The following is a 19,075-nucleotide window of genomic DNA, read 5'->3' on the forward strand; positions in this document are numbered from 1 at the left end:
AGAATGGTTTCACAAAATGTCCAAGTTTTGGACTATCCAGCTCAGAGTCTAAACTTCAATTCCTTCGAACATCTTTGAGGTGAATTAGAACTCTGAATTCGCTCCAGATCACAAAGGCCGTCACCAGTATCAGCAATGGGATGTAGCTTTGGGCGAAGAATAGAGGAATATTCCTGTTGTGATGTATCAGAAAATGATTGCAAGTACGCCCCCGAAGGGTAGTTGCTGTCATTCGGGCGAAGGTGGTCCCACTCGGTACCAGAAATGTACAGTAATTAAAGCGCATTTTTTGACCACAAGTAAATGTCTAAATACTTTTGTCAACATAGTGTATAATACTACGAATGGAACATGCTTATTTGGAATTGTTTTATTATAACAAGTATACACCTATTATATGATTTCATCAAATGCACTTTAGGAAAGCTTAAATGTTAGTGAATTTAATTTACAACAGTAGGATTTATTTCAGTTCTAAATTTAAATTTTATGACTCAAAATTTTCCGGAATGAAACTTTTCAATTTGTGAATCGGGTCCTATATACATATAGTCAAACGATACAAAATGTTATTAAAACACTTTATTCATATTTTGAGTCAGTTCCTTTACAAATCTTAATTTAATAAAAAAAAAAATTGTAAAATTTCACAATGTTAATCAGCATATGAATCTCTTTCCCATGGTAAAATTTCACCATGTGAGAAAGATGAGCTTTTTTTGCAATATAGAATCATGTCGAAGAGATTGTATCCATTTTCTAGAACAACTCAACAATATACAAATACTGACGATTATGGCGCCACAAATACTATAGGCATCTGGAGTTTCTTGAAAAAATAAAACTTGCCACAGAAAGCTTAGCACAATGCTTGTCTCAGATTGTACCACAGTAAGCATATCAACCATTTTGCTTTTTAAAGCCATTGTCAACATCATTTGACCCCAAAAACTCAAAAGTATGAGAAGGAGTAGATGCCAACATCCTATATTATGAGGATCATTAAATCCCCCAGAAGCTAAGATCAATATTATGGTTTCGATAATTCCTATCCAAGTATTGTTAAGTAGAATGAATAATCGGTGGACACCTTCAAGTTTTTTGCCTAAACAAAATGTTGCAGAACCCAAGCTTAGTGAAGCTATTGCAGATAATATCCCAAAATAGCATGGTGCATGTGGTAATTCGTTGGCCAGGAAACTTGGAATTCTTGAAGCTAGCAGAATTCCTAATAACGTAACAAAGAAAGATATTTTTTGCAGAGTTCCACATGGTTCTTTCAAGAATAGCCTTGATATAATTGGAATGAAGACCGGAAAGCTGAAGAGAATGGCTGTAGCACATCCCAAAGGAAGGTGCTGGAATGCATAATACCGTAGAAATAGACTAAATGCTCCTAAAAGGGAATATAAAAATAAATAAGGAGTAACGTTAGATGAAATTATTTTCTCTTTTGTGTGTACTATAATAGGCAATATAAGAGCAAAAAACCCTACATATCTTGCTAGTGCTAATTCTCCTGAACTAAGGTTGCTCATGAATCTAACAATGGCATATGATAGACTTAAGAGGACACTTGATAATAATGCTAGGAGAGTAGATATAAACGTAGATTGATGTATCTCAAACCAATTTCGTTTTTTGCTTTCTGGATTATCTTCAGGGGTGTTTTCTTGATTGTCTGTAGATTCTTGTGGCACGGTTTCCATCTCAAGTTGGAGTTCAAAAGTAGAACTGTTTGGTGAATGGTTTTGCTGCTCACCAAATTTCGTTTGTCCGAAATAGTTTAAAAATTCTTGAAAACGGTCATTTTCATTTGCTCCATTGGCAACTTCTTTGTTAAATGAAGTAGGAGAATTTTTTCTTGAGGCTCTGGGCATACTGGGAGTATCACAAGGTGGATATGCCATCAGGTAAGGTGATATCTTCCGCTGCTAATAAAAAGAGAAGAAGAAAAAACAGTTAAGTTGCTCATTAAGTTACTAAAAGCAGAATTTACAGTTTAGAAGTAATAAAGATTATAATAGCATGACAAATATATATATATATATATATATATAATATTCATCAAAGCTTGATTTGCTTCCTCAGTCTTATGAAAAGGCTGGTTATATTCCATTAATTCCAGCCCTACCCAAGGGCCTATGAGTTGTGGAAATACTTTCTGAAAATGAAAGCTGTGCCGAACAAAGCGGCCTTTTGCAGCTGCCCAATTTTTAATCCATCTAACTCGAATGCTTTTAGATGTTTTTTCAATGTTTTAGGGATGGCGCCTAAAGCACCTATTATTATGGGAACAACTTTCGTTTTCTTTTGCCAGATTCGTTCAACTTCGATTTGCAAATCGCGATATTTTGTAATTTTTTCATTTTCTTTGTTGTCAATCCGACTATCTCCTGGTACTGATATTTCGATAAACGTAACACCCTTGTTTTCACTTTTTTCAACCACTGTAATATCGGGTGTATTACATTCCAAGCTTTTGTCAGTCTGGATTTTGAAATCCCTGAGTATTTTAGCTTTTTCATTCTCAACCACTTTCTGGTGAACTTTATGCTTCCAATAGTCTTTAGATATTTCATACCCATACTTTTTACATAAATGCCAGTGGATTATCTTAGCTACGTTATCATGCCTTTTACGGTACTCAATTTGTGCGATTTTGCTGCATCCACTTATATGGTCTACCGTTTCTTCCTTTTCTTTGCACAATATACATTTACTGTCTTCTTGAATTTTTTGTATTTTTGCCTTCATAACGTTGGTTTTAATTGGCCTGATCTTGTGCTGCAAAAATTACCGATTCTGGATATATATATATATATGTACTAAATTTTTTAACTTGGGGATATTGTATATTAGGATAACCAAATTATTTTATAAACTTGGTTATTTTAACTCCTAATCCCAAGTATACAAACAATTAAGTTTGCGCCTGAAACAAAGTTCAAGTCTAAAGATGGTACAACACCAGGGCAACTCATTGTAAAGGTGGGTAAAGCTCTGATCACTATTCTTAGTATTTTCCCATAATGTAAAGCACATCTCACTAGAAGATGTATACTGCAATGCATTATGCGTGGGGTCACTACCCAGACCGGTTTCAACCTTTTTTGAGGTCTCCTCAGTGAGTAGCTAGACCCTAAATACCAAGGTTATAGTAATACGGAGCCTTATCAACTTTACCTATAGAAGTTGCAACAAGGTGTTTTTATTTTTAATAAAAATCTCTGGAGGAGATATAGATGTACTAAATTTTTTAACTTGGGATTTTTCAAGCGCAAACTTAATTGTTTGTATACTTGGGATTAGGAGTTAAAATAACCAAGTTTATAAAATAACTTGGTTATCCTAATATACAATATCCCCGAGTTAAAAAATTTAGTACATCTATATCTCCTCCAGAGATTTTTATTAAAAATAAAAACACCTTGTTGCAACTTCTATAGGTAAAGTTGATAAGGCTCCGTATTACTATAACCTCGGCTATTGCCCGTTACCCAGCCATGACTGGAGCTTTTAGCTCGATAACACTCCATCCACACAGATTCTCTTCATTCAGATGACGGGATAAAGAGTCAAGGACTCAGTCCATCGCCCAGTTCTTTTAAGAACCTTGGTATTTAGGGTCTAGCTACTCACTGAGGAGACCTCAAAAAAAGGTTGAAACCGGTCTTGGTAGTGATCCCACGCATAATGCATTGCAGTATACATCTTCTAGTGAGATGTGCTTTACATTATGGGAAAATACTAAGAATAGTGATCAGAGCTTTACCCACCTTTACAATGAGTTGCCCTGGTGTTGTACCATTTTTAGACTTGAACTTTGTTTCAGGCGCAAACTTAATTGTTTGTATACTTGGGATTAGGAGTTAAAATAACCAAGTTTATAAAATAACTTGGTTATCCTAATATATATATATATATATATATATATATATATATATATATATATATATATAGAGAGAGAGAGAGAGAGAGAGAGAGAGAGAGAGCCTGTGTGTATATATATATTAATTGTATAGCTTTAGAGTGTCTCAATGTTATTTTCAGTATCTTTTAATATCTTTCTATGTTCTAACGCCTGATGAAGTCAATCTCGACGAAGCATGTTGCGTTTTCAAATAAATCTCATTTTGTTTAAATTTTCTATTACACCCATCCAATTTAAAATAATAATAATAAAAAAACAGCGTTTAACAGATATTAAAAAGCTATTTCACACACAGAATGACGCAAATTAATGAGATAAAATATACGAAAATGAGTAATTGTGATTGTTATAAAAATGCTTTTAGTTTCTTTGTGAAAGGGTTCATGACACGTTTCGTTTAATGAAATTCCCAGCTGTGCCCTCATATGTGGAAATTATGGTTTCGTAACTTTTAGCGTAGACGAATCTCTAAAGAAAATTATAGTTTCTAAACCTAAAAAAGGCCTTTATGCTCTCTGAGAAATCCAGAATGTCTTCTTAATTTTCAAAAATATTCACTTGTACAGTATTTTGATATTTCAATGATGCTTAATATGAATCAGTCTGTTCGTCTATCTGTCAATCGATATGTTTAGCTTAAACCAGACAAGATATTCAAAATAACAAATTGCATTTACATTTATGTAATAAATATAACTTACTGGCATTTTGACCTGTATATCTAGCGTCTCGTTCTTTTCTTCAGTATCCATTTTACATTCAGTACCCATCTACATTGAAATTATAAACATGAGAAGCATAAATGTGAATGTGAATTGCAAGTTAAAATTATATTCTGATGTTTGTGAAACATCAGAATATAATTTTAAGGAAAATTATATTCTGATGTTTCAAAAAACGAATCAACCGCATTAAGCAGCAAAATAATGTGGTTAATTTGACTTAGTTTTAACAATTTATTTTGAAGTTTAACCAAAAAATTGTTCGCTTTTTCACTTTTTTTTTTTTTTGCAGTCGTATTTTGTATTACTCTCTCCTAACATGTATCTTTTTATCCTCATATCTTTTGTTTGTACTACACCCCTGCATGTATCTTCTGATAATGCCATATTTTTCTTTGACCACCCTTTTTGCTATCCACTACTAATGTATTTGCCCTGTGAATAGCATATATTTTTTCTAATAACATGCCCCTGGTCTGTAAACTGAAGACACAAACTCGCTCGTTTCATAAAAATTCAATAAAAACATTATTGAATGCCATGACTAGAGGAATCGTTATATATTGGCTTTTTCAAATGAAGGTGAGTTAGTCAATCTCATACAGAATTTGCCTTTCTTCCCCCCCCCCCGAAACTCGAGATTTTCATCAAACATACTGCAAATCGGCTAACATGATACAAGCAATTTACAGACAAAAAACTACTGTTGGTAGTGGTTGTTTGGGACGGTAGATGGCGTTGTGTATTGATGGTAGCAGGTGTAGTAGGAGGATTAAATAGAGGAGATAGTGAGTTATTGCGTAGTGGAGTAATGTGTCCTCCCACGATGAGCCCAAGTACTCCTTGAAGGTGTCATGCAATAATAATAATAATAATAACGAAATAGAGTTTTATCAAATTGCAATGCTTCGAAAGGAGGTTCAACAAATGACACTCCATCAAAAAGAATCATCGAACCATAGTAATCAGAAAGCAGTTTATTATTATTATTATTATTACACGACTCTTCCAAGTACTCATCGCGTGTGCACTAATCAACACCATTTTTCACAATACCAATATAGTCGTACCTTGGTTTGCGAGCATAATTCATTCCGGAAACGTGTTTATAATCCAAAGCACTCGTATATCAAAGCGAATTTCCCCATAACAAATAATGGAAACTCAGATGATTCGTTCCAAAACTCAAAAATATTCATACATGTTACTGTGATGATATAAAATGATTGATACAAAATAATGTACTGTACATATACATGAGCTTCTGGAACTCGGCAACGAACGCCTCGGCTGCCTTTGCGTCCCAACTCGCAGCCTCTCCGTGCCTCCGTGGCATTCAACACTATGAATGCCACTTCTCCTCTTAAAGTTATCAAACCATCCCCTGCTCGCCTTGAAGCTATCTTCGTTTTCTGTAGACTTACCTGGCAGTTCACTTAGGAGGTCGGCGTACAAGGCCTTTGCCTTCTCACAGATCAAGTTCTCGGTCACAGTAACATCTGCTAGATGCTTCTCGTTTAACCAACGCAAAAGCAACTTTTCTACATCTTCCAGAATACGTGGCCGTTGCTTTGATACTCTCGTGACTCCTTTTGCTACATCTAGCCCCCTTAGTTCTTTCTTCTTTAATACTGTGCAAATCTTTGACGATTTGTATTAGACTTCTTATAAAATCTTGCGATGGCGGTCACTTGCATACCTTGTTCGTGCTTCCCGATGATTTCCTTCTTAACTTCCACCGTAATCATCTCCTTCTTCTTACCGCCTTCCTTTTCAACTCTTTTCTTCATTGGGGCCATTGTCGTATTACAGTTAATAAAGAACAGTCGCTAAATTTGGATACAAAATAAAAAAAATGCTTTACGTACACACGCGTGGTCACAACGCTAGCACGAATGCTTACTATACGAATGAGGTATGCCGACTGAGACCGAGCATGCGAGACGATTACCCACAATCCCGAGCGGCTTGTGATCACGTGACGCTCGGCAGACAAAGTGTATTGATAATACTCGTATTGCAAGACCTCGCTCGTTTATCAAGTTAAAATTTATTAAAAATTTTTGCTCGTCTTGCAAAACACTCGCAATCCAATACCACTGTATTCGTCATTTTTTCACTACACATTTATCAATAATAATATTTTCGGTTTGTAAATTGTGTTGTCTTATTTTCTTTTGTGTTATTGATTTTAATGCAGACAAAATGAATATGTGGTCATCAAGGCTTTCCAATAATTATTTTGCTCTATTTTTGAATATTATTGTGCAATGATTCATCGTTTAAACTGCAGATTTTAACTTACATTGACAATCGTTGTGTTTGGAACAGAATATAACAAGGTACTCGCGTAATTTTCTTTTAAATTTACATGCACAAAATCGACATATACATTGACTATGCATTGCTATTTAGTAAAATGAAAATGGATGTCTTTAGAACAGAAGAGCATGAGGTATAACAGACATTTAAAAAATGTATTAAGGAATGTAGCCCTGTGGTAATAGGTTCGATGCTGGTCACTACAGGAGAGCTAAGCCTTTCTGCCGCCAACTTTGGAGTTATCGATCTCTGGCAGGGAAAGTTGGTTTCTCTCATAAACTCAGGATTTTAACCCTGCATCTCAAAAACCATAGAACTCATACTATTACAGACAATGGTATGGATGGATGCAAGAGTTTATCGCCACGAGATGGGACAGTTTCATGCCATCCCCCCCCCCCTCTCTCTCTCTCTCTCTCTCTCTCTCTCTCTCTCTCTCTCTTTCTGGTAAAAATTTGACTCATTGATAACCTGGGCTCAGTGAAGGCTCTTATAAAGGACAAAATCTGGTTTTCCAGCTATTTTCAAAAAGTCAGTAGAGACTATAGGAATTCTCTACTTTTAGATGAACAAAAGTGGTTAGAGGAGTTATCTTTTTATTTATTTAAGGAATATAAATTGCAATAGTTAACATAATAAATGATTGAAACAGTGCTGAAAACAAACGTTTTAATTAATTTCTAATTAAACTCAGCTACTTAGTATGCGAATCCAATGTTATTGGCCAAAAGATCACTTTTAATTTGTTGTTTGTTGCGGACCATCTCAAACCATGGCAGTAGCGATGAAAATTCTCCGATTGTAAAACCTTACATATGGTTGTTGATTATTAAATAGATATTTTTTCTACATTAATTAGAATTTCAGTTCTCAATCAATGTTGAATGAAATTGCCTTCCAATTCATTTTTCGGTGGATGAATTGCATTACATTTTAACTTGTTCAATGGTGTCCTCTTATAAATTGTCTTTTTTGGTAAACTGTTATTCGATGAATTGTTTCGGTGAATTTTCTGCATACCCTATCTCAGCCAGATGGGGTGGGGGATTCGATTTTACAAGATAAAAAAAAAAAAAAAAAAAAAAAAAGATAAAACCTAATTTTTGTGGTATACGGCGCCATCTATCGCACTAGTAGGAATGTGTTTTGTTAATCTTGCTTTGTCCCTAAGAGCGTCGTTCTGTTTGCGATACACCAGACTGATGATATTCTAAATGCCATTTTATGCAAAGTAGACTCGCTGTTATGTATTATAAAAATGTTTCAACACTTACTGAATGAATGAATCAGCTTTCTGGTCATTTCACACCCACCTTATTTTCATTTCTATTTGTTCACATTTTTTGTCTTTATAGTCCAGCATTGAGAAACAGCAGCCAAGTCAGAGAATATATGCAATTCTCAGAATATACTTTCCTCGTAGCCTTGGTTACTTTGGGGGAAATCGACAGTACCTTTTCCACCCCTCCACCTCTGTTTTTATGACTTCTCCTTTTCTTTCAAGAACTACCGTGCAGTTCTTTGAAAAATAACACCAGTGAGCTCTTTCTCTGTTTCCCCTTCCTTAAGACCTATCATCCCCCCACCTCCCGTACACATACATCTGGCATTAATATAGTTTCTGCAATACCTGGTGTCATCGGGTTTATGCAAATAAATAAATAATAAAACGTCATCCTATAGAGTGCCAAATCGTTATCTGAAAATTATGCACCGTCAACTGAGATCCCCATATACCTGAGTTTTTTTTTGTTTTTTTTTTTGCACATACTCAACACTAGAATTCAGTAGCGCATTCAGGGTTTAATCTTGGGCGGGGGGGAGGAGTTGTGTAGACGATTTGAGAATACACACTACGCATCGCATACGACCTATGACTGAGCATCTGCAATGATCGTTAATTCATAAGTAGTATAGAAATAGAAGACACGACAGAACATAAATTAAAAAATAATAATTTTATTAATTAGGAAAAGATTTTTTGAAAATTTTCTAGTGTTTTTTGCCTTTTTCTTTGGGTGGGGGGGTCCCTCCCCCCCCCTCTGGATGCGCCACTGCTAGAATTGATCTAATGCATCTGTATATGCTATCTATTATACGGTTCATCGGTTCTCTTTCACGGGTAACATACATTCTGGTTAATGGAATATAAAACTCTGGAGGTCTTTTTCTGGTAGGTGTCTATATATATAATTAAGAAAAGCATACAGTTTCTTTCATTGACATCCTATTTTTAAGAGAAAAAAACTAAATACGTTTACTACCACTAAAATAATACCAGGGGCGAATGCTGGTCTTGAAATTCACGCTTGCTTTTGTTATCATTCAGGAAGTGAGAAGTCTGATTAGCGGAATAATGAATTACTGACCATTTAAAACTATATATTTAGAAATTTATGTACATTAAATCATACAAATACAGCATTTATTTTACAAATGATATTTGTATTCTATCTTTTTCAGTTTAGCTACTTGAATACAAATTCTACCCTACGGTTCTTCTTTATGAACTGGTCAATAACATCGTCATAAAAAGTTGGTTGTAACTTAATTTTCCCAAGCAACATGCACACTTGTAAAGGCTGGCTGAAGCTCACTGACTAGGTCATACGCAATCAAAGTAGCTCTAGTCAGTGAGCTTCAGCCAGCCTTTACAAGTGTGCATGTTGCTTGGGAAAATTAAGTTACAACCAACTTTTTATGACGCTGTTATTGACCAGTTCATAAAGAAGAACCGTAGGGTAGAATTTGTATATCATGTTTAAGACGTGAAGGGAGTGGATATGGCTATGCGCGCGCATGAAATCACAGTGCTGCAGCGAGGACTTGGAAGCTCCTACAACCGAGCAAGCCAAGGTAGCTTTGACTAGACGAGCAAGCATCGGCCTTCGATACACAACGCAAAGCTCAATTATTGCCGCGCAAGCTAAGACGTCTTCTGTCTACAAAAATAAAAGCCTAAATGGAATGCTTATAAATGCATGCATTTATTAGCAAATAAATATTACTTCTTTCTCAATTAATGAGCTTGCGCAGCAAGCATGGAGAATTCGCCACTGAATAATACCGAGAGTGATAAAGATTTTTTTTTTTTTAAAAAAAGGTTTCTGTGAAGTGGCCTGAGGGTATCTAATTTTCGAAAACCACGTAATTATTATGCAACGGGCAATTTACTTGAGCAGAAGTATGCCCTGTTGGTTCCGAACACATTCCGGTTGCCAACTGGCTGCCAAGACATTTGAAATGTATTTCTGTTTGTATACAATTTACAGTTTGTAGTGAAATGATGTCTGCCGGGTCATCACGAGGTTTAGAGTTTTTATTTATTTTTTTAAGGTTATTACGCTTATAGTCACATGCTTTTTTCTTTTTTTTTTTATCACGAAGGTTTATTCCTTAATAATAATTTAAAAAGGACCTATTTGGTCCTTTTTAAATTATTACAAATAAATTAAAATATTATACTCGTTTAAATCATATTGAAATAAACAGCATACTCTTGTATCACTAAAAGCATGTTTTTCCCCCACAAAGCGCTAATTACATATAATAATATCGGAGCAGACGATATCAATGCTAAAGAAACCAAAATGAAAACACAAATTATTTTTGGTACAATAGCAATCATAAAAAAAAAAATAATAAATAAAATAAAATAAAATAAATTTTATTATTAGCATATTTCACTTGCTAAAACAAAGTACTTCTGGCTTTTCGGACAACATAGTTGCTTGAACGGAAGGAATTTTCTCCAAATGAACATTAAAAATGTCCTTGCATTCTACCGTATCTAAACATCTGCTCTAACTTAACATCAACATAGTAGCTGAAAACCTGTTGCAATATCCGTTGTTATTTCGGTATATTAGCAGATGGTTCATTTATTACTTGTTATTATTATACCTTTCCTGTTGTGTAATGTCATAAAAGTGATGACATGATTAAAGCAGAGAAAAAAAAAATTCAAAATAAGATTTCGTGTACTAAATTAAGACCAACTTAAAAAGGAGTTAATAGGATATCTCCATAGATTGCTTGAACTCATCGCTGGAACTTCTCGCCGCGACATCAGACTACTGTACTTACAATTCGCCACCTAGCATTCTTGTATGTTAACTGTGTAGTGATTCAGAAATTTCGAAAAACTGCTAGTGAAAAAAAAAAAAAAAGAAAGAAAGAAAGAAAAGCAAAATGTTTTGCGGGGTAATACACTTAACAATGTTCAATGCATTATGCATAGGAGCTAATACAAAGGACGTTTAAAGAAAGATAAATGTAATACTTTCGTTAGTGGAACTCACACCGTTTAAGACAATAATATGTAATGTTAGGGTTAGCAACCACGAGATGGGACAGCAGTTGTCTTGCGTACTTTTCTTCCAGGATGACTATTAAAATCGTTACTAGCCTTAGGGCGGCTGTCTGTGATATGATAGCAAGGGTGGTAGAGGTTGGCAGCCTCCGGTGTTCAAAAGTTATTTAGGACTAAACGGCCTCGCTTGGGGGGGGGGGGGATGAAAGGTATTACAGGATTTGCTTTCAGACTACAAATAATCCTTATAAGCAAATGCAGAAATTTGTATGTATAATCACTCTTTCTCAAACTTTAAAAAAATAAAAAATTATACAAAAAAATTATGTTTAATCTGCATTGTTAATATTAGAAGAACGTGTTGTAAATACATAATATAAAGGCAAAAAAAGTATTATTAAAAATTTTAATTGAAATCCAATGTAGGAATTGCAGCACTTAGTGCTGAACTCTGTAAAATTATAAGGTGCAATGTCACACAAGATGTTTATTGTATGTATAAATATTTTAGCAATAAAAAAAAAAAAGACATCACAACGAGATGACCTGATATTTTATTACATATGAAAAACATCAAAGCCGATATCTTTTTTATTAGTTGATACTAATATCTTTGTTATTAGTAATTAGAATGTTATTAGAATATTAAAAGAATAAAGTAATTCTTTTAATATTCTACTCATAAAATTAATGTCGTTGAGACTACGTATTTATACTGGCTCTGAGTGTCTTAAAACAAGTGCGATATGGGAGAAAATATCTGCTGAAAAATGATTCTGTTGCCCACAAAGTTCATTCCAATGATCCCTCATCTATAATTTCATCGCTCAGAATTCTCGTAATCTCGTTACTCTTATCCAACACTTATAGCAAGGCAACCATCACTTATATATATTTACGCAAATAATGTACTGCACCATAATAGCGCATTATAAGTAACAATTATGTGAATGACCCAATACCATATGTGCGTTTTGAGAAAAATGAATAAATAATATCACTTGGCATTACATGAACTGTGTATCAAACTTCTTCAAGGTTCAATCAATGCCACACTATAACATATAATTTCGAATCCTTCTTCGAATTTTGGTACTTAATATGGCTTGATTTTAGCCAAAATTACAATAATAATAATAAGGTAACGCTTTTTTATTCCCTTATAGGGAGTAGGCGAGGCCTTTTAACCCTATCTAGCCTTTGGAGATTGAGTGGTCAGTTCAATCAGGTTGATTGAACTGACCACTCAATCAGTTCAAGCAGATTGAGTGGTCAGGTCAGTTTTCTTGAGTTCATGGGATGTAAAACCCGAGTTTCTGGGAGAAAAAAACCCGCTTGCCCGTGCAAGAGATCGACTAACTCGTGAAACGGTCGAAATAAGCTTAGAAAAAGTCGGCGAATACACCTGAACTGAAGTGTATCTTCGGGCGGCCTAGCGCAGAAGATACAAGTGCCACTTCCACTGAGCTATACTACTTTATTAACGATTTCAAACACAAAATTATCTAGAGCAGAGTTTGCATATATGCGAACGGAAGCCAGGGGCACGCCAGTAGTGTCTGGCGCCTGTGTGCAAAACTCTAGTTGGCGCCCCTATCCGTCCCTCCATATTATGTATTTCCTCCTCTTTGGCACCTTTACCATCCTGGCGCCTGTGTGCGTCGCACACATTGCACATATGGCGGGTGCACCCCTGAGGGAGTAATCTCCACCTTATAATGATAAGGTGGAGATTACTCCCTTCCTCTTCCCTGTAGAGGCTGAAGGAGTAGAAACTCCAGCTGAAGCTTTTTAGGTTTAATAACAGGCCTGGAGATATTCCTTAGCATTTCGACCAGAATGTTCAGAAAAACCAGATGGCAGGCTGTCTTCACTATCCAAGTCAGCAAATCGTAGGTAGCCATGAACTCAACTATGGTGATCACTAGGGATGAACACTAGCTGCTTATTGATTTCATGTAGTGTAATACACTAACAAAAAATGTTGAAACTGGAGGTAGAGAATCTCGCAAATAATGTGCTTTTAAAAGTCGTTGATTTCACAGCTGTTTACATATCATTTTTGCTTCGACAAATTTTATTCAGTGATATATGACTTCTCGAACTTCATGTTTTAATAAAGTATGAAATATGAATGTAAATATAGACTGGAAACTTGAAAAGAAATCAAAAGAAATCAGTTACTTACCAGATTATTTAGATTATTAAAAGATTTTAAATCCTTGAGTACAAACCAGCCTTCTGTAGATCATTCTATCTTTCGCTTTGGAATTGAGCAATTCGTTGTTCACCTAGAATGTTAATATTATTTTAATCTATCAAAATACAAGCGAATGAAAGATGTTTACGTGCAAAAAATAAATATATTTCAATAAGTTACATCGTGATTACCAAAAACATTAAACTGTCTTCTATAATATACAAGAAATTATATTATTGTTTTAATCCTATACTAAAGCGTAAGCAAACATAGTTTGTGAATGCGATATCTTTATAACTAGTGAAGATACAAATATAGAAGCTGATGACCACATCAATTGCCTTAGTATCCATAATGCAAAGCACACTTCCTTTTCGAAGTGTATATTGGTATGCATTATGCGAAGGTTCACAACTCAGACCAGTTTCGATCTTTATTGAAGTCTCCTCAGTGGGAGCTAAGCCCAAGAAGATATTCAGGTTAAAGGATTTTGTTGAAATTACTAGTATATTATCCATCATCTTCATCATCAACAGCAACAACAAGTTTTTTCAGTCCAATGCTATATGAATACCACTCCATGCTTCTACCATTTTGGCAGATCTTGTGCATTTCTCCACCGTAAATCTCCATAAAGTCTTGTTATCTCATCGTCCCATCTTACTTGGTCTACCTGGTGTCCATTTTGTCATCCTCTATGTCCATCTGTTGCCAGACATTCTCATCACATGTTCTGCCCAGCGCCATTTGTTTCTTTTTATTACTAATTCAATGTCCATTAAATTTGTTTGCTTCCATAGCCAAGTATTATTCTTTTTTATCTAATCATGTTTTCTCTCAAAATGGTTCTTTCCATATTCAGTTGTGTTGTTTTCAGTTTTTTTAAGTGTTTTTTTTAGTCAGGTTACAGGTTTCACTGCCATAAGTCAGTATTGGGAGTACACACTGGTTGTAGGTCTTTCTTTTTAGTAAGGTCGGTAAATTGCAATTAAATATCTCTCTAAACGGCTAAAAACTTTCCGTTCTGCTAGTATTCTAGCTGAAATTATTTATCAAATTTATAATGATTTGGCCTAGACATTTGCATGAATTCACTATTTCAATCTGTATGTTTTTTTTTTCTATTTGTCTTCTTTCTGGAATGTTTTCACTATACATTTTTTGATTTAGTGAAAATTATGCTATACATTTAACAAAAGAATATAATTTTGCGACTGCATTTTATCTTTTTTTTTTTTTTGGTTGAAGAACTATCAGAAAATTACTAACTTGTGTCGCAAGTTGGGTCGGTGGAACTCACTCAGTTCTCAGGATGACCTCCATTATGAAGATAATGAGAGCTCAAGGCTATCAGTGAATCGAGATTTTCAGGGGAGAAATTAGCACAGAAATTCCACCATATCGTGGTCTTAAATCCTGTCAGGCTAGAGGCGTAGCTAGGAGGGGGGGGGCGGTCCTCCCCGGGCGGCACTTTGAACCTTTTTGAACTTTTACAGCTAATTCTAAAATACAGTCTCGAGAACTCATTTAAAAATATTGTAATGCTACTGCGAATTTTCCTCACAACTGCTGTAAGTGTTGCTAGTTGTGAGAGTTTTCTAAATTAAAAGTGATTAAGAATTATCTACATTACTGTGAAATAGACTTCGCCAATGTCATCGAAGATTTTCCTAACAGAAAAGCAAGAAAAATAACATTTTAGAATGTTGAAATGAAAGTTTTACTTCAAAAATAAACATAGTGTTTTAATTTATTTCCCTATACGTCGTTTTGACTTTTCGTAGTATTTTTGGTGTGTATTAGAGGGGCGGCAAACTCAGGGGATCTCCCCGGGCGACAAAAGCTCTAGCTACACCACTGTGTCAGGTATATATTATTTAAATATAAAGAGCTAATAAGCTTCATTTCGGCGATATAAACATTATTTAAATTAAGGGGATATTAAATCCCACATTATTTTAAAACCGAATAAGAAACTCAAAGATTGGAATCAGAGAGTTTCTTGCCGAATATAGTAAACTATAAAGTATCGGCGACCACTAGCGTGAGCTAATGTAAATGACCCTAGTACGTAGTACAATACCGGACAACTCGTAGCAAAGGTGGTGAAGTTCTGATCGCTATTCTTAGGTATTTCCAAAAATGTAAAAACACATTTCCTAGGAAACATATGCTGTTATTACATTATGGTGGAAGGTCACTACCCAGACCAGTTTCAGCCTTTTTTGAGGCTTCATCAGTGAGTAGCTAGACCAATTGATACCAAAGTGTATAGCGAAAAGAACTTAATGTGGTATATATTATGTTTGAAATACTATGAGTTCTACTGTTGATTTTAAAACTCCCAGTTTCCTAGAAAAAAGCCCTACTTGCTTATTATCGACTAACTCGAGAACCAGACCTGTAATACTTATTATAATTTATAGGAACGCTAGGTAATAAGTTTTGATTGAATATTATGTCTAAATAAGATATAATTATATTTAGCTGTTTAACAGAAAAAAAAAAACTTGTGGATAGTTATGTGTAAACATAACTAACCACAAAAGATATTGCTTCTGAGATTTTTTGTTTATTATTATTATAATAATTATCGTACACTTTTTTTGTTTTTATCATTGACAACTTTTAAATTCGAAAACATGATCAATAGGATCTTCATTTCGTTGGCAATAGATTAATCCATTAATCTATTGTCAACGAAATTATAATGCTTTAAAAAGCATTTGAATTCAATTATTACAATTGATACTTAGTAAGGTTTGAAGAACAAATAGTTAATGTGAAGCAGTTTTGATAATAAGAAATGAAAACAATTTGAAATTAGGTGGGAAAAAATGAAGATCAAAGTGTCACGCTGAATGATTATGCAAAAAGATATGTATAATGAACACTGTAATAAAAGAACTGTTAAAGGGTAGCAAAGCTAATCAATTCTGAAAACCGATAATCATCAATAATTTTTTTATTGAAAAACGAAGAATACCATTTCAAATTTAATTTTTAAATACAACACATTGTTTTAAAAGGTCTGATGATTTTAGAGACCGTTAAGAGTGTATAAAATTCCTGTGTAGTAATATAAGATGTTCAACTGTAAATCGTATAAAAACTGAAGGTCAGATAAAACGGTTGCTTTGGGTTGTTTTGTAATTAGCAACGAGGCTTCTTAGGAGAAAGGCAGTTAATATCTGATTATTGACAATTATAAATGTTCATTGATCAATTTCTTTATTTTGAACCAAGATAGGTTTTTGGGAGAAAACCTCGCATCTCCGTCTGAGTCCGTTTTATGTTTGAAACATTTAGAAAATGCCTCTCGGGACTTTGACCTGATTCGAATCTAAGTCTTTCCAATCAATAAGCATTCATTATTTTTTCAGGCCAGGCTGTACAAGCTGATGTCCAGAGAAAAACAGGAGGCAGATTATGATATTTATGCTTTGTCATAAATCAAGAAAAAAAGTACACTATATGAATAATGACTATTTTTTTTTTCATAATTCAAATATTGGGCAGCTCAAAAGTTTTAAAAATATTTGCAAGGTTAAAAAAGATTTCAGAAAATTTTTTATTTACTTCCTATATTAAATAATAGAAATCCTTGTAGAACATATTTCTATGAGAAGGCAGTTTTCTCTAAAAATGTTTGGTTTGATGCTTTATTTTTATTCATAATTACTGATTAAAATTAAAATTTTATTTTGAGTCAATTTTTTTTTTTTTTTTTTTTGCATTACTGCTACATAACTTATATAAGTGAATGCATTGTACTTCTATGCCAGTTTCGCCAACGTCTGCGTCGACATCGAAGAAAGAATGCATTTGTTTTGTTTTGTTTGCACATCATCTATAGCGAATCTTTCTTTCAAGTATAACACTTGAGTAAATAGGGAAATTAAACTTACACCGAGGTGAGAAGAAGTCAAGGTAGTCAACAGGTTAAAATTTGCCTTAGGCGAGGAAAAAATTCATAAAAACAAACAATTGTTCACTCATTTTAACTAATTGCCATAGGATGTTTTTAATATTCACATTGAGGTAAGAATCAAAACTGAAATACTGATTACAAAATAATAACACTAACAAATAATAATAATAATACAAATTTCGAAATAACGAAAACATTAAATTTTGTTGAAGCAACTATACAATATAATTTGATATAAATAAATAATACAGTAAATTCTCTTTAGTACGATCGTACGTGATTACTTATTTATAATACTTTTATTTAAAAATAATAATTATTATAATATCATAATATTTATTTACAAGGAATCAATGAATAAATTATGGAGTATTATTATATGACATAGAATCCATGTCATATATTAATCATAATTTAATACAGACCTTTTCCGAACTATAGCGCAAAGAACTGGTTTAATTAGAAACTAAAGATTGATTTAATACTACAAGATATAATTTAGCATCGTTTCTAATAATTTAGGTTGTGAAAATATTAAAATGACTTGATTAATTTTAGCATTAATATTAATTCACTCAGAGAGGCGCTGTGGTATGAAAGAACGACAAAGCGACCTCTAATAGATCTTATATGTTACGAAATGTATATAATCGCGTGAAACGCAAATGAGCATATTTTCGTTGCGTTATCAATAACGTAAATATTGCATTTTATCTAGTTATTTTTAATATTAGCAAATAAAGCTGATTTTTTGTATTAATATGTATATTAATATGTATTTTCTGTGAACACGACAAAATACATAAACTCATACTTACCTGATTTTCTCTTTTTTTCTGCTAACTGATGTACACTCTTTAATCTTATCATTCCAAATCCGTGTACATCCTGTCATTCACGTCCTTATACAACTGATATCTTACTAGATGCCAAATCTCGTTACACTTGGTTAATAAGTGTAATAACAGATACAACTGTAATGACACCACTTTACTTTTCCCCAGTTTCATCCCACTTTTTAATGCCTCTTGTGATTACTCATGCATCTTCTCGCTATAAAGTACGTAAATTCCCTTACATCAAGCGCTTCGCTGTTCAGACTCGAAACTGATGGAATCTTTTACTAGACACGTGATTGGATGTTGTAACTTCAAGCGTGAAAGAACAAGTCTGACTTGTCCTACTAGCTATTTGAGCACTGCTTGAAAAGATAAGCGCGGGGGAGGTTGACTTAAGTATTCAATCACATTGATAAGTGGCCTCAACCTTTGTTAAACTGAAAGGAAACAATCTATAAACACGCACGCACACACACACACACACGCATTGAACTTGACAGCAGAGGTCGTTTATTGCCAAAGCGTTTAATTAGTGTCTCTTGATTTTCTTAAAAAGATGAACACGGTAAAAATACAAATGTCACATCGAGTAAAGAGACAATTCAAGTTTCTTGTTGCTTATTTCAAAACCTAAAACTACTTCACATTGTTATTTAATTATTCAGTTTTATATAACTGATGAAAAAGAATTAAACATCTCGGTATTTTGATTTTTCTTCGTTTGACAGATAAATACAATGATATCAAAATTACCAAGGAACAGGCCTGGCTGGTGGCATGTGTGAAGTATGCAATATACATAGGCGCCGCAGAAG

General features: G+C 34.0%; 1 protein-coding gene across 3 annotated transcripts; it reads right to left on the reverse strand.

Moving 5' to 3' along the window:
• Positions 1-567: 567 nt before the first annotated feature.
• On the reverse strand, positions 568-18,560 carry LOC150095668 (uncharacterized). Of its 3 annotated transcripts, none has more exons than XM_090410379.1 (4): positions 18,240-18,560; positions 13,479-13,581; positions 4,636-4,704; positions 568-1,934 (listed from the first exon to the last, which is right to left on the reverse strand). In XM_090410379.1, the coding sequence occupies exons 3-4, from the start codon at positions 4,702-4,704 to the stop codon at positions 693-695; spliced, it is 1,311 nt and encodes a 436-aa protein (XP_090266505.1). In that variant the 5' UTR covers positions 13,479-13,581; positions 18,240-18,560; the 3' UTR covers positions 568-692. The 3 variants fall into 3 exon arrangements, with proteins under 3 accessions (XP_090266505.1, XP_090266506.1, XP_090266507.1); XM_090410380.1 differs by lacking the exon at positions 18,240-18,560 and adding an exon at positions 17,847-17,984; XM_090410381.1 differs by lacking the exon at positions 4,636-4,704.
• Between the last annotated feature and the right edge of the window lie 515 nt (positions 18,561-19,075).

The sequence above is a fragment of the Typopeltis vanoorti genome, chromosome 20 (genome assembly GCF_054136105.1).
Source record: "Typopeltis vanoorti isolate ZY-2024b chromosome 20, IOZ_Tvanoo_1.0, whole genome shotgun sequence".
Lineage (NCBI taxonomy): Eukaryota > Metazoa > Arthropoda > Arachnida > Uropygi > Thelyphonidae > Typopeltis > Typopeltis vanoorti.